Source organism: Hyperoodon ampullatus (assembly GCF_949752795.1).
Source record: "Hyperoodon ampullatus genome assembly, chromosome: 10".
In the NCBI taxonomy this organism is placed as follows: domain Eukaryota; kingdom Metazoa; phylum Chordata; class Mammalia; order Artiodactyla; family Ziphiidae; genus Hyperoodon; species Hyperoodon ampullatus.
The window spans coordinates 21,947,154-21,963,930 of NC_136923.1; the positions used below are offsets into that span (position 1 = coordinate 21,947,154).

Here is a 16,777-nt window from a genome sequence, read left to right on the forward strand (position 1 = left end):
TATATTACAAAGTATGAGGTTCAGAAATCAGACAAGTTTAGGTTTTGGAAATGAGAGCGGGTAACACTGCTGTGTTCAAGGTCCTGACTCATTTCTAAAATATGCAGATGAAAATGGGGCAAAGAAAACACTGATCTGCCTGAAAAAGGGTTGAACATGTGCAAACAGTTAAATTTATGTAGCTACTTACGCAATAAAGGATGTAAAGTAGGAATAATAGGCCAGGGTAGACATGTGTCATTTCTTTCCTGTATTCATAACTCTGCCTTTTTCTTCTACCTTACGCTGTCATCCAGCGTTCCTTTTCATATTAACTCTTACCCTGAGAGAATGAATATTCCGCAGAACAAGACTCATTTGGGGCCCATTTCTTGAGGACAGAGCCTGTGTTTTCTCCCTCTTTTATAAATTCTCCTGGTACCAAGTGCTATTTTGTGCATTCAGCATCCCTCAATAAATGTTGTAAACTTGCTGAACAATTCATGAGAGAGCTAACGTGTGCTGTGTGCTAACCTGGGAAAAGGGGATGGGTTGCCCTAGAATTTTCTTTTTCTTATTTATTTGAAAATATGCTCTTTGGCGAGATTTTTCTGGGTGAAAGAGAAAAGTCCCTCTAAACATTCGTCTAAGATACCAGTCTAAAAAGAAGGGAGTATCATTTTCCTTTTTCTTGTCTTTGTTGAGATACAATTGACATCCAGCACTGTATACGTTAAAGGTGTATAGCATAATGACCTGACTTTCATAAATGGAGTCCTTTTTACTCTTCTTTTCTGGCACCAACATTATTATTCACTGTAGGAATGAAGTCAGAATATTTTATGATTTCTGCTTTTGAGAGTCACTGTTTTTCTTTTAATCAACATTTTCCCTTCTTTAAAGTGCATATTTTAAATGTTAGTTCTTGGAATTTTATCCCATTTAGATTTGTACATTTCCAGGTTGAATATTGGGTCCTCCATACCTAAGTGGAGAGAGAAAGAGAAAGGGGAGAGAGAGAGGGCAGAAGACAGAGAGAGAGAGAGAGAGAGAGACAGAGAGACAGAGAGAGAGAGACTGAGAAAGAGAAAGAGAGAGAGAGAGAGATTGAGAAAATGTTCCGTTTCTTATGAATGCCGGACTTAGGAACTTAAAAATACCAGCACTGCCCTCCCCTTTCCTCTGACCCAGCAGGATCCAGCTGGTCTTCACTAAGTTTTCACTTTGTGCCAGGTGCTGGGCTGGGTACTTTAGGTACATTACCTAAAAGCTGGCACCTAAGTATATTGATTTCCTATTTCTGGTAGGAAAGCCAAAGCTTTGGAATTTACAAACTTGCCTGAGTACTTGCTCATAATTCGACTCAGTTCTTCCGACTCCAGAGTTTATGCTCTTTTAATTAGGACATGAGACATTCAACTCTTTTCAATGATAGTTGGTTAATGTTTTCCCAAGAAGCAATATAAGTAGTGATTAAATAGGAGAAAAAGAGACAGGAATGAAAAATACCAAAATGTTAATAGTTGTCAATACTTTGTCAATACTTCCATGATAACCAGGTGTCCATTGATTTAAAAACAATAAATGATCATAAAAATAGTGATTAGTCTTCACAGTTCTATAGTTCTACGCCATATTGAGTTAAATAGGCTTCTGTTATTTTTTCTGGGAATGTAATGACCATTTGTTTCTTAGTGTATATGGGAAAATTTATTCCTAATTTCCAATTTGAAAGTGAATTTTTGAACACAGTCAGTCTGTCAACTGAGAACTACCTGTGTCCTGATCATTTTAGGTTTGGAAAAACTCTTAATCTTCCCCCCACTGGTTTCAGCTAAAAGTCTATCATACGATAAGTAGACGGGGTAGAATAAAAATTGTGTGATCGTTTGTTCTTCGGGGTTAATTAACATGGATTTCTTTTTTCCAATCCTAGGTGTTAACATGTATCACCACTTCTGTGATTTCATCAATCTTTATATTACTCAGCACATTAATAATTCCTTCAGCACAGATGTGCACGTTGTGATGTGGGACACAGTAAGTAAAAACAGGCTCCCTGCTTCAGCGCTGTCTTTGCCTTGCTCAATACCTGTGTGACTCTGATCTTGTGCAGTGGAATTTTCTAAGACACACACATTTACATATACTCACGTACAGACATACATCCACACGTGTGCAGTTGTGTGTGAGTGCCTCTGTGTGGCTGAATTTACATGTAGGTATAATATATGGGCAGATACAGGTGTATGCATATACCTTTATTCCTGGAATTTTAGAATGAGGTTGTAGAAGATTTCTTTCCCCCTTTGGGCCGGTGGAGCTCAAGTTTCCTCTGAGATGGGCATAAAAGACTGGCATTCACTTAACCTCCGTGACTCCCCACATGACCCATGAGAGGAGAGCTTGCCTCTGGTTACAGTTTGGCCTCTTGTCATTACCATCCGTTTTGCTTCATTGCAGCTTCCTTGTTATTTCCTGCTTTATGCCAGGTTGTGCCATGTGTATCTGCACATAAATACACATGTTGAATCCCACCTGCTGTGGGCTTATTTGTTTTTAGTGCAGTCTTTTCTTCCTTCCTCTCTTTCTTTGCCTGCCTTTCCCCTGCTTTTCCCCATAGCTGGCCCCTCCACCGTCCCAGGTAACCCGGGGAGTTGCCCCAGTGCTCTCACCTGTGAAATGGGATTATTACAGTATCTCCCTCAGTGTCATTTTGAGGACGAAGCATATCGTGTGTGAACAGTCACAATGCCTGGTCCACAGCACATGGGCTCTGAATGTGAACCACGACAGTGACAGTGGGCAGGAGAACACATGCTGTATAGTGTACACGAAAAAGGCTGCCTAACCTGGTCAGTGAGAACACCCACGGAGAACTCATCTCAGGGTCAGCCAGACATTCCAAGCGCCCAGGGCGCTTATAGGCCCCCTTTTTGTCCTGAGTCTCTTTGGAAGGCTAGTGCAGGGGAACCATGGCTTGCTGGCAGGGCAGCATCAGGCATTGCTTCCGGGAAGTCCTAGCAGCCCACATAGCACAGTTCAGATGCAAGGAGACGGGACCCACCTGGGGCAGGTATAGATCCCATGGGGGCCAATATCTTCTGGAACAACTGCGTTGGCCAAGCCCCCAGGATCCTGAGAGACACAACCGATTACAGGAGTCCTTGTACTCTTTCCCAGTCCACATGCAATGTACCCATCGGGTGTCTTTTAAAATTATAAACAGTGCTACCTAGAGCATAGGGGAGATGTACTGTCTTGTTTCCAGAGAGCAGAGCTAGAGCATTAACTGAACGTCAGGTTCTTGTGCAAAAGGGCAACTGATTTTGCTAATGCTTTTTTTGCTAATGCTTTTTAATGCTAATGCTAATGATTTTGCTAATGATTTTGCTAATGCTGATAGGAGGCTGGTAGCAGAGCTGTGTGGAGAGGTTTTCATGACCATGGCTTCCTAGGCCTGTAGTAGTTTGATTTCATGTCTCTGATTGATGGGAATGGGTTCTAATATCCCTGGCATGCTAATGCTCCCTTTTAGTTTCCTTCTTTGTACGGATTTTCGTTTCCCTCTTGTGTTCCAGTTTTGCTGCCACCTCAGTTCCATTTCTTGGCAATGTTTCAGGGAACAAAGGGATCAGAAGTTCCTTCCCTTTCCTCTTTTTGCGTAAGTTTGTGGCTTCCAGGCCACGTTACCAGCTGTTGGCAGCTCTCATTTAATGCGCACACCCTTCGTGGACTAGGGTTTCTGTTCGTTTATTTTACAGATCAGGAAGCTGAGGCTTTGAGTGGCAGGCAGTGTCTCTAGGATGACACAGTCAGCCAGGGGTTGAGACAGGGGTGCCCGTGCAGGCAGTCTGCCCCCAGACCTGTGCCCTGCAACCACAGTGCTTTATCGCCTCCCTGTACTTCCCTGCAGAACTTGTTAAGTTGATGGAAAGTTTTCCAGAAGCTTCCTTGTATCTTGTTGCATGCTTTTCTGTGGCTTCCTTTAGTGGATTGAGTTAAACCGAGCCAGCTCCTACAAACTCCCCCTTCTTGGTGCCTGCTGGGGTGGAGTGAAGAGAATGCATGGCCACCACAGGGCTTCCTGGTTGCTCAGTTCACTGGGTGTGTGATGTTAGTGCAGCCTGACCTCGACTGCCCTGGACGTGCAGGATGCATTTAGCCGAGCAGGTTGGCCTGCCTGGTGTGACCTCCCTCCTCTGCCCCTCTCTGGGCGTCCATTTTAAACCTGTTTTCTTGGTCAGAGAGGCCTTTGCTAGTTGCTCAGTCAGGGTCTCAGGACAGGCGAGGGCCAGGTTGTTCCAGAGCTGAGGCCCACGGAATCCTGTAGGTTGGATGGGGGTGGTGGTGAGGTGTTGTGTGGCCGCTGACCGGTTCTCTTTGGCTGGTGAGGCACTGAAGGAAGCAACCCTGCCTCCCCGAGGCTGACGGTGCTTCAAACCCCCCACGGTGTGCTGGAGTCCAGCTCCAGCTAGTCCAGGGATACCCAAGGGATGGATAGCGTCGGCGAAGGAAATAATTCTATTACACTTCTTAAAGTATCAGCATTGCATGTTTCTCTTTCTCATGTCTTTATTCTTCATTCTTCTTCTATTGTTTACAATCACAGGTTTATATATTGTAGTTGATTACATTACCAGGTACGTGGCCAAACAATCTTAGCACAATCAAACCTCAAAATGTTCTATAAAGATTTTTTAAAACAAATATCCCCTAGTTTCTAGATGTCCTATTAAAAATATTTCTCCAAGTTCCCATTAATCACAGGTTGTTTCTTAGTAACCAAGCCAAGCAGTTATATGATTATTTCAATTGTAAAAGTTGGAGCTACTTGCTCCTATTTCTCTTCTTGAATGGGCAACCTTTTACAATGGTTCCATGAAAATATTTACAGTATACCCTGCATGCTCTTTCTCGTTGTTTCCTTCAACTGAGACAGTGTTTTCTCCCTACCCTAGCAACCAATTCTGCTCTAGTCATTTGCTTTTCTATAATTAATCTTCCTTTATAATAGAACCATAAATTTCCTATGTCGTCATCAGGAACTCTGGCCCATGGCCATAACTCCATACTAGAGGGTGTTTTTCATAAAAAATCCCCTTAGTTCCAGGCTCTTAATTCTTTACCCATTTCCACGGGGCTTTAGTGGGTACTTCCCATTCTGTGGTAGTTTCAGGAGGGGGAGTCCTAGAGGAATTTTTCTTTCACGTGGAGCAACATCCCCCCAAAATTGCCCCTGTATGTAAATTTATTATCATAAAACATAACAACGGAGCTGTAGTCCACCTCCCTGGCATGGCGCTGCCTTGCAGTTTCGCCTTCCGTTGCTCATGACTTTGTCATGGTGCAATGGCTCCAGGATGGCTTCCGACAATGGTGGACGGTGTGGCCATAGAGCCAGTCCTGAAGGCCCCGGACGAGCTATGCACCCAGGGGAAGAACAGGGAGGTGGCAGTGGCCGCAGGTCAGATCCTAGTGACATTTTACGAACTGTCCCACAAGGAAGCCTCTGAGGCCTCCCCCTCTCGTCCACACAAAGCTCAGCAGTCTGGCTGCCCTTTAGGCACGTGGCTTCCTCGGCAGGATTGGGTAGGGCCTCCAACCTCGAGCCATATGCAATGAGGGACGCTCCTGCAGATGCATTTCTGGGCACAGCAGGGTTGCACACAAGGAACAGTAGTATAGCTTTATTATCGCCATTTTTAATTATGCAAGTAAGACCAGGTTATAATGAGTTCAAACAACACAGAAGTATGTAAAGTTGAAAAAAAATTCTCCTTTGTCTTCTCCAATTCCATTTCCGTTGAAGGTAACTGCGGTTAACATGTGTGAGAGTCCCTTGGGAGACTTTATTTTAATAAGTGTAAATATATCCTTTTACAACATTTAGGTAAGGATTTGTATAAGGATATATATGTTATGTAAAATTTGTATAAGGATATGTTTATATCCTTATAGAAAATAAAATATGTTCTCTTATATTGCTAACTTAATATCATATGGTGGGCATCTTTCCAAGTCAGCACATTTAGGATTGTCCTTTCTTTCGTGGTTGCACGCTATTCCATTTGCTGGATGTCATGGATGTTTGGTGGAAGCCTTAATGTGTGTATTTACCTCTATCCCCACCCTGATCACATTTAATTTGTTTCCAGTTCTTTGCTCTTTACGGAAATGCTGTGCTGAACATCCTTTTCATATACATATGTCTTTACATAGTCATCCTAGCATTTCTGCAGGGCAGATTCCTATAACTGGAATTTCTAAGTCATAGGTTGTTCAAGTTTGAGATATAAACAACAGGAAATTTTATGTCATCTTTAAGAATATCCAGCTATTCTTCCTCATAAGACTGGAAAACCCCTCCTTCCCCTGTGGCAGATAATTTGAATTTCAGGGACTTCTAGAGAAGAAGCTTCTAGAGGTGGTTATTCCTGAATACTACATGATTTCTCTGAAAAGGGACCAGTCAGGATTACTTTATTTTATTATTAAATTTTCCTTTCAAAGGTATCTTATTTTATCCCAAGTATTTTTTTCTCAGGAAACTGTCTAGAATCACTTCTTTTAATTGTCCTTTATTTATTATTAAACCAAAACTGGGACATTCAATTTTTGATGGTGTTGAGAAGGGCCTTTATTAGAACAGCACTGGAGAAACATCGAGGGAAAGAATTTTTATTCATTATCACCACATCTAACAGTTCTCAATAACTTTGAAATAACTCTAATAGGTGCAACATAAAATTTTCAAAATCTGAAAAAAAGAATGCTGTAAAGATAAAAAGACATGAACATAGGGGCTTCCCTGGTGGCGCAGTGGTTGAGAGTCCGCCTGCTGATGCAGGGGACATGGGTTCGTGCCCTGGTCCGGGAAGATGCCACATGCTGCGGAGTGGCTGGGCCCGTGAGCCATGGCCGCTGAGCCTGCACGTCCGGAGCCTGTGCTCCACAACAGGGGAGGTCACAACAGTGAGAGGCCCGTGTACCGCAAAAAAAAAAAAAAAAAGACATGAACATAATGAAAGTCATGTATAACCAACTGTAGACCTTGAATGTAACCCTACAATACATATTTCTTACTTCTTTTGGCTGAATTTTTCCATCTAAGTTCTACCATTTTGAAATAAATTGACCTTCCTTCAGCTGATGGAGCACGTAATTAATTTCTACTTTTCAAAAATGAAATGCATTTGGTAAGTGTGCCAGAAAAAACTGGTTCTCATCGAAAGGCAACTGCCATATAGAGGTTACAATCATGGAGTCTGGAACCAAAGAGACTGGATTTAATCCCAGCCCTGTAAACGCAGCAGTTCTACAGTTGAGGCAAATTACTTAAACTTTGTCTCAGTTTCCTCATCTGTAAAATGGGGATAATGGTATTCCCTGGCTCATTAAGTTAGTGGGGTGGTTTAATGTGTTAATAATGTCAAGTTCTTAGAACAGTGCCTGAGATGTAGGAAGTATGCAGGATACTATTAATATTATTATTATTGGGACTTCTCTGGTGGCACAGTGGTTAAGAATCCACCTGCCAGTGCAGGGGACACGGGTTCGAGCCCTGGTCTGGGAAGATCCCACATGCCGTGGAACTACAAAGCCCCTGCGCCACAACTACTGAGCCTACACTCTAGAGCCCGTGAGCCACAACTACTGAGCCCGTGTGCCACAACTACTGAAGCCCGTGTGTCTAGAGCCTGTGATCCGCAACAAGAGAAGCCACTGCAATGAGAAGCCCGCACACTGCAATGAAGAGTAGCCCCTGCTCACCGCAACTAGAGAAAGCCCATGTGCAGCAACGAAAACCCAACGCAGCCAATAAATAAATAAATTTAAAAAGTATATTATTATTATTACTCATTAATGTCAGTGGGGAATTATGTTATTCATTAATCAATAGGGACATCATTTCCTAGAGTTACATTCATTATGGTTTTTTTTAATAAACTTACAAAGGGTCTAATCAGTTTTTTTGTTTTTTTTCTATTAATTAATTAATTAATTAATTTCTGGCTGTGTTGGGTCTTCGTTTCTGTGTGAGGGCTTTCTCTAGTTGCAGCAAGCGGGGGCCACTCTTCATCGCTGTGCGCGCGCCTGTCACTATCGTGGCCTCTCCCGTTGCGGAGCACAGGCTCCAGACGTGCAGGCTCAGTAGTTGTGGCTCACGGGCCTAGCTGCTCCACAGCATGTGGGATCTTCCCAGACCAGGGCTCGAACCCGTGTCCCCTGCATTGGCAGGCAGATTCTCAACCACTGCGCCACCAGGGAAGCCCCCATTATGTTTTTAATGTTAAAACTGTCAAGGCATTTTCTTGCTCTCAGATTTCTTTCCAAAAGTGTATTCTGTCTGCTCTGATGGGTTTTGCTCCCTGAGCATATCACAGTGTGTACAAAAGGTGGTGTACATATGTGTTGTGTGTATCTGTGATTTGGATAGAAAATTCATGGGGGAAAACCCCCCGCAATGACTGCAGTTTTAAGGACATGAGAATAAAAAGGGCTAGGATGGAAAACTAAGATTATAATTGTGGTGATTATTTCTGATGATATTACATCAGATTAGGGACTTGCTCAGGCCCAAGATGGAAATCCATTTTTTTCCTATGGATTTCATGAGCTTATTTCAGATTGCTGGTTCTTAATACTAAGAAGCTAATTCAGGTATTTTCTCATGTTTTTGAAAAGCCAAGTTTAGCCAAATTCCCTAACTTACTTTGTTTCCATTTTCAGAGCTCCTACGGATATGGTGACCTGTTCTCCGATACATGGAAAGCATTTACTGATTATGATGTTATACATTTGAAAACTTACGATTCCAAAAGGGTACTGGAAACTTTACTGAAATGTCTGTAAATAACTGTCATTACAGATGACTCACTCATCAAATAAATATTTAATCTGAGTTTCTATGAGCTATTACCTTTGATTTCTAACTCAGTTTCTTTTTTAATAACTAGAATCATCATGGTTATTAACCATGTAGCTTTTAAAACCTTTTGTTCATAACTTTTTTAAGAATATGAATTTCACTTGAGTGAAATAATTGGCTATGCAAAATATTTTGATGCAAAATAGAGATTAATTAAATTATTTTCTGTAATTATTAGTGCTGTTTTGGTGTGAAGGGTGCAAACTGTGTTCTCTTACCTTTTAAAATATCTTCATTCTTAGGTATGTTTTAAAGAAGCTATTTTTTCCTTACTCCCCCGGATGAGATACGGGCTGTTCTATAATACCCCTCTGGTAAGCATGTCATCTGTGGTTAACATTCCTATTCAGAGAATTTATTCTTGATGGATTTTAAGATAACACTTACATATAACTTGAGAACATCTTAAATAGTAATGCAGATATTATTCATTGTAATAGGAAATATTTTTTTATTTTAGATATCTGGCTGTCAAAATACTGGATTATTCCGGGCATTTTCTCAGCATGTACTGCACAGACTGAACATCACACAAGAGGGTCCCAAGGTAATGACTACATTATGGGTTCTGAGGTGGTCTTAACTTTCCACCCCGAATAAAAATCAATACCAGCTTTGCAGAAAAAGGAGATCATCAGCAGACAGTGTTTTCTGGGTTGTTTTCTGACCTGGAGTGATTTGAAATCAGATGTCAACAACCGAGGAAATTTCAATAAACTAAGAGATAGTGGAAGAATGTGTTTTTTTCTCTTTTTCTTTTCCTTTTCTTTTCCTTTTCTTTTCCCTATATCTCTTCATCCTTCCCCAAACCCCTACCCAGCCCACATAAACTCTGCCCCCAAATCCACCCAACCAACCAAAAAGAAGTAGTGTAATGAACGGGTTTTGCCTTCTGTGGCTAAAGTGGATGCATTTTTATCCCCTGAGAGAACTGTGAAGAAATCAGGCTAAAAAAAAAAAAAAAAGTTTCATGAAAGTGTCCTTATTGAGTTTCGTCTCTCGGTGAAAATCACATTTTAAGTTCAGTTGTTCATTTATCTGTCCAGGCATACACAGCATTATTTTGCCTTTTCCACAGGATGGAAAAATTCGAGTCACCATTCTCGCACGGAGCACAGAATACCGGAAAATACTCAACCAAAATGAGGTTAGTTTTGGGGATGCATTTTTAATAGCGTCATATTGAATTTCACTTCCTATGACTGATGTGCTTTATTTTTTTCACATCATACTAAATGCTTTGATTTGAAATTATTAGCTTTAGAAAAGTCTGATGGCTGTGCCCAGTTTATTTATTGGATTTCTACTGCAAGTCATCAAACCATCCATTGCTGAATGAGCTTTGCCTTACTGTAGACATTCATCTGCACCACCTCAATGTGGAAACAGAGACAAAACTGCCTGAGTCCTGCCTTTGCTGCTATGGATTGCCAAACTTTTTGTCTCTGGGCAAACTAGCAGCAAAACAATGGGAGAGTATCTTTGGGGAGATGGCTGATGGACTGTGGCAGAACTGTGGCATCCAGCAGCAGACTAAGTTGGAAAAGTCTCCATCCTTTTCATGGGTGTCTTAGGAATTGTTCACCTCTTATCCTCCCTGACTCATTTCAACAACATTAATTCATAAATTATACTTAATCTCAAGGAGATCACCATGGAAGCCTCCCTACAACAGCATAACTGGACGATGTCCTTGCAATAGTAAGGTTTACTCGAATGTGGATGGCCTCTAGAAGCTGGAAAAGGCAAGGATTCTCCCCTAGAGACTCCAGAAGGGGTGCAGCTCTGCCTACACCTTGATTTCATCCCAGTGAGGCTTCTGTCTCATTGTGTAGGACTTCTATCCTACAGAACCATAAGAGGATAAATTGTGTTGTTTTAAGATGATAAGTCTGTAGTAATTTGTCACAGCAGCAAATAGAAAATGAAGACAGAGAGAGAGAGATGAAACGGACTTATTTATTTGTAAATGACTCTGGCTGCAAGAGTAGGAGTGGGGAGATTGATTAAGAGCTGTTGTCCCGATAAGAGTTTAGATGAAGGGGGTGACAGTAGGGATGACAAAATAAGTGGTTTCAGGATATATCTTGGAGATAAAGCCTATGATACTTATTGTGGGAATGTACAGTTATAGCCTAAGGTACAGCCAGGAGAGGTAGTGAGAATCAAGCGTGAACTCCTGGGCTTTTAGCTTAAGCAGTTCAGTGGACTTGAGATGGGAGGGCAACTGGGGGCAGGTTTTGATGGGTAAAATGTTTCACAGAGATTAATTTGGATGCCTAACAGGCTGATCCAAATTATGTAATTAGCATCTCCTCTTGAGATGCATATGGATTATGGAGGACATGAACGTCTGGTGTAACGAGGCATTGATTGTGAGCTGTGTGGATGGAAGAAATGAACAGTGTATGTATGTGTGTTTTAAACACCTGGAAATAAAAGTATCACGTAATGCAATGTTGGGGTAGACAGGTGAGAAGCCTCATTAGCAGGCAGATCAATAGTATGTATCGATAGAGGTAACAGGTATTGGCTGCAATTATGTACCAAGTATACTGCTATGTGCTCCCCATACCTGTACTGCAACTTTCCCAGCAAACCGAAAATATAGGTATTTTATTTTTATTCTCTATTCTGGACAAGGACACTGAGGCTTATAGGTTAAAAAACATGCCCAAGGTCACCCAGCTAATGAGCAGAGTAACGAGGGGTGAGCCAAGTTCGTCCGGGTCTGAGCCTGCTTCTTCAGCAGAGAGCTCCACTGCTCTAACACAATTTGACCTTGGAGGAGACCGACCCACCTTGCCTCCCGGTCCATTGGGAAGGGGCAGGCTGAGGAACAGCCTCGGCTGCTGGAAAGAAGTCCAGTGGAAGGGTAGCATCAATGGGTGCTACACTGCAGCCATCGACGTTTTCAGATCCAGCTCTGCAGCTCGCCCAGATGCTCTTGCCCAAAGGTGGGATTTGGTAATTCAGCTCCAATACCAAGCCAAAGAGCGCCCAACTGGCTGCTTTTCTCCCAGGATTGGCATCTCTTGGAGAGGCAGCTCCCAGGCAGAAAGCACCTTTCTCTTTTGCTTGGCTCGTGAATAGATAGCAAAACCCAGATGCTCTCATTAAATGATGGTTCATGCAGTCCTGCCCTACTTCAAGATTAGAATTGTGAGGGACATAGAGAACCATGGCGATGCATTTGATGATCGATTAATTGTGCTTTGTTGTTTTCTCTTCACTAAAAGTATAGTTGTTTTCCTGCGTAGAGATGTTGAAAATGTTTTTCTGCCTGGAATTTAGTATTTTCGGTGGATGAGGTCCCAAAGCACTAGGGGTTTGTCTGAAATGAGATAATGGGTAGGAAGAAAGTTCTGGAGCAAAGTAGGTACCCAACAAATATATGTTGAAAGTTGAGGGACTAACTATTGGAATAACAATAGCTAGCACTTCATGTGCGTCTATGTGAAGCCCTTTGCTCTTATGAATTGTCACCCTGCAGCCTCATAGCAACTCAGAGCAGTGCAATTTTAGGGAGGTAGCATATCCTCCCTAAAATGCAGGCGTGGAGCCTGCACTTGAACTCAGTTAAGGGTTAAACACAATAGACCTGAAGGATATTTAATGCTTGGAAAATACTGGGTATGAAAAATAAAAATTTGGGGACTCCAAGGTAAGTGAAACAGAAGAGAAGGAAGGAAAAGAAATTCTAAAGGTTTCTCTTATTTTCCCAGCTTGTAAATGCACTGAAAACGGTATCTACCTTTGAGGTCCAGATTGTCGATTATAAGTATAAGTAAGTAATAACCCACTCTTGGGCAGACACTGTCGTCTTTGGCTTTGATGAGTTAATGGGGGAGAGGAAGGACTTTGAGAATGGGAGTTGCTGGCGCATGTAGACCTGGAAGGGCCAAGCGGACGCCATCGGTGAATGAAATGGGCAGGTGAGGACCCCGGATGTAGCGGGCAGAAGCTCTTCAGCTGTGAGGGGCCTGATGTTGCTGCACCATCCCTTTTTTAAAGAGAAGTGATGCATCCTGATTTTCATTTGAAATTTCTGAACTTCTAAAAGTCGACAACTAATTCCGAATTAGAAAAAAATGTTGTAGGCTTCATTTGCCTGCTAGCTGCTGGGTTTCAACTTCTGACCTACAATATGGGAATAATTAAGGGAATAATTTGAGGTTCATCAAATAATATGAGGCTTCTAAAAATCTTTTCAAATATTACTTTTAAAATTCTGATACAAGTAAACAGCTTGGAAAGACAGAATCTGCGTATCATTTACTGTCTAGGTAACCTGTGTTGACATGAAAACAATAATACTGTAAAGATAATACATGTTCCTGGTAGAAAAGGTCAAGCAGTATCGAAAAGTTCCAAAGGAAAGTGAAAACTTTTCTCTCCCTCCTTTGCCCACCCACAAGCATAGTCTTGTTTTCCAAACAGTTTTTTTCTATGTAAAAACAAAAGTATACACATACCAGCATAGGGTGCCTGACACAGCTAGGTTTAAACTTATTGGTAAGCGTGAGAGTTTTGCACCTCATTCATTATACATTTGTTCATTTATACAACACATCTTTATCAGGTACCTGCCATGGGCCGGTAACCAGGCTTCGCAGTAGGAATGCAGTTATGGAGGAAGCATGGCTCTTGTCTTGAGGACCTCAGACACTGAGTATGAATAAATAGCAGTTGCAAGAACAGCTGTCATTTGTTGAGACTTACTCTTACGCTTCCCTAGCCGTGTCTCATCTCCCTCTTCTGAGAGTCTTGTGAGGTTGGCGAAGCTATTCCTATTGGACGGGTGACACTTCGTCACGGTGACTCCCTCATTGCCACCTGAGGAAAAATGTGGAGGTAGAAGAGGGCCCGGGGTCAGGATGAAAGAACTGGGTGGGGGGGGGACCTCTGAGACTCTGTCGCCGACTGGCTTTGAAGAATACCTAGGGGTTTCCCAGGTGAAGGAAGAGTGACAGTAAATTCAGACCTTGCCAATGGGAGGGACACAGTAGTAACCTAACGGCATCGAGGTTTGTGAGTCCTGATCTTCAGGCCTTTCCCAGAAATAATAACTCCACGGATATATTCCCCCGGACGAATGCCCCTCCTTGCCTCGGTATCGGTTAGCATTCCTGGGGAAACTGAGGCACACGTACCTCGTGTGAGACACACTTGGTGCCTTTGTCTCCCTTCCCTTGTGTGGAGTGTGGGGTTTCTGTTCTGCTGGGAGAGGAAGCTCTTTAAAGAGGTGAAGCTGATTAAGAGGAAATTTGCTTTCCCTTCTTAGATGCCAGCGGATCTATTTATTTTTCTTCACTTTGAGTGGGTGGGACTGGGAGATCGGATTCCATTATGTTTATTCAGAGTGTTAGCCTCTGTCCATCATTTCTTCCCAGCCTCACTGACTTTCGGTTCAGAGTTTGCACATCTTTTAGTGTCTTGAATTCAAAGACTACTTTTACAGTCCCAAGGTGCCTAAAATTGTGGATTTATCCCTCATAAATCCACAAAGACAGGAAAATGCCCTCATGGCATCCAAGACAATCTTAGGAGTACCCAGATGGTAACTGAATGACTCAAATCACACAAGGAAGAATTTGTTTTATTTTTTAAAAATTCCTATATGATTTTAAGGAAATAGTTTTCAATTTGGTGCGAATATATCATAACATCACTTTAATGCTTGCTAATTTCATTTTTCATAAAGAGGGAGCAAGCCTCAGGCTCAGAGCTCTGCCTTGCAATGTTATCTATCTAGATTGGAAGAATGCTTTTTAGTTTCATTATATCTATTTTTACAGTTTTGTTCACGTCATGAGTTACTGGTTTTCCATTTAAGACAGGTATAAAAGTTTTCTTCTAAAATAAGAAAATGTAAGTTTAAAAAAAAGTGAGCTTAACTTAGAGAAAATGTTATTAAGTAATTAAGTTGTTAATTTCTGGAGTAGACTTGAAATTGGCAAAAAAATATCATGGCAGAATGTGCTTTAAATTGGGAAAGATACTTGTATAAATGCTGTTACCCTGAATCATGAGCTTACTCAACTTAATACCTTCCCTCTCCTCCCCTTTTTTCTTTTGTTGTTCTTTATGTTCACAGGGAACTTGGGTTTTTAGATCAGCTAAGGATCACGCATAACACGGACATATTTATTGGAATGCATGGAGCTGGTCTTACGCATTTACTTTTCCTTCCAGACTGGGCTGCTGTGTTTGAACTGTAAGTGTTTGGGGACAGTTTTACATTGAGGCAGCTGATAATGCTTTTTCTGCCAGCTGAGGCTTTCATTCAGAGCATCAAAAGGCTTACTATTTAATCATCACAAAGAAGCCACATCATGTAGGCATCTAAAAAGAAAAAAAGCCCTAAAACTAAAAATGTGACGTCTGCAGCCTGCCATTGCCCTTAGCAAGCAAATATCTCTTTCCTTCCCCATCTCAGCAGGATTCGGGAGATGTGAATCTACGGTTTCCTTCCTCTGAGTGCATTTCTGTGTTCCTGTCAAACTGAAAGCATCTCCCTACAATCAGTGTAATTATTGTGTTAAAAGAGAACCTGTGTGTTGCCCACCCACATTCATAGCCGCGTTTTTCCATTAGCCAAGAGGTGGAGGCAACTCAGTTGTCCACTGACTGTTGAATGGATAAACAAAATGTGATACACAAATCCAATAGAATATTACTCAGCTTTAAAAAATAAAGAAATCCTACCTCATGCTATATGACAGGGATGAACCTTGAGGACATTATGTTACGTGAAATAAGTTACTCTCAAAAGCACAAATACCGTATGATTTCACTTATATGAGGTACATAGAGTAGTCAGATTCATAGAGACAGAAAGTACAAGAGCGGTTGCCAGGAACTGGGGGGAGATGTGAACGGGGACTTAGTGTTTAATGGGGACAGAGTTTCACTTTTGCAAAATGAAAGCATTCTGGAGATTGGTCACATAACAATAAGGTATACTTACCCCTGAACTGTACACTTATAAGTGGTTAAGATGGTAAATTGTATGTCGTGTGTTTTCTACCACAATTAAAAAAAAGAGAGATAGAGAGTTTGAGTACCTGTATGCCTGGTGAAGAGCACAGCTCCAAAACATAAGCCCACCACTTTGCCTAGTGCTCACTGATTCCATACACAGGGAGACTGAGGCCTCAAGGGGAAAGTAATTTTCCCAGAGTGTTCCTTTAACTCGGTGGTTGGTTATGGAGACATGGACTTCTCTCCTTTAATAATTCTACTCTGGATACCAATAGTGATTACTGTTAGCTGATTTCCCCTCCTTGCATCTAAATATTTTGATTTTATGGTCGCATTTTAAAAATGACTTGACTTGGCATTTAAATGAGAGACTAATTAGAAAAAAGTTGTCATGAACTTCCAACACCCTGAAAAACATTTAAAAAATATATATGTTAGAGAAATAGCCAGATAATTGTAGATTCTATTTCAATTCTTCATTTCTTCCAGAGAGGAAGGGAGGGAAGAAAGGAGGGAAAGAAATGTCGTTGAGAAATCTCAGGCCTTGGAGGTCAACAGAGCTGGGATCAATTTCTGCTTTGGAGGATATGTTACCTACCCCAAGGCCACGTTCATATGTACAAAGATAGGGGTATTAGGAGTTAATATCAAGTTCACAGTCCTATTGATAAAGGTCCCCTCCATTCTTTAATCCGATTCTCCTTTTGGAAAGTTAAGATAATTTAGTTATGGGAACATTTTAAAAATAATCTCTCCCACTCTATTGTGTGTGCGTGTTTCTATAAACAGTTTTATTGGGACATAATTTACACAGCATACAATTCACTCATTTAAATCGTATAATTCAGTGGTTTTAATATATTGACAGAGTTGTGCAACCAC

The 16,777-nt window shown here is 41.5% G+C and overlaps 1 protein-coding gene across 2 annotated transcripts in view; it reads left to right on the plus strand.

Moving 5' to 3' along the window:
* The window catches only part of EOGT (EGF domain specific O-linked N-acetylglucosamine transferase), a gene marked incomplete at both ends in the record, with an annotated part of 30,233 nt that overhangs the window by 9,897 nt on the left and 3,559 nt on the right, over window positions 1–16,777 (plus strand). The window contains 7 exons of one of the 2 annotated variants that reach the window (XM_079712440.1): window positions 1,916–2,019; window positions 8,713–8,805; window positions 9,154–9,225; window positions 9,372–9,458; window positions 9,990–10,058; window positions 12,637–12,698; window positions 15,009–15,128. In XM_079712440.1, the coding sequence (XP_079568566.1) occupies window positions 1,916–2,019; window positions 8,713–8,805; window positions 9,154–9,225; window positions 9,372–9,458; window positions 9,990–10,058; window positions 12,637–12,698; window positions 15,009–15,128 (607 nt within the window). The remainder of the gene's footprint in view (window positions 1–1,915; window positions 2,020–8,712; window positions 8,806–9,153; window positions 9,226–9,371; window positions 9,459–9,989; window positions 10,059–12,636; window positions 12,699–15,008; window positions 15,129–16,777) is intronic. The other variant, XM_079712441.1, reaches the window with a different exon arrangement.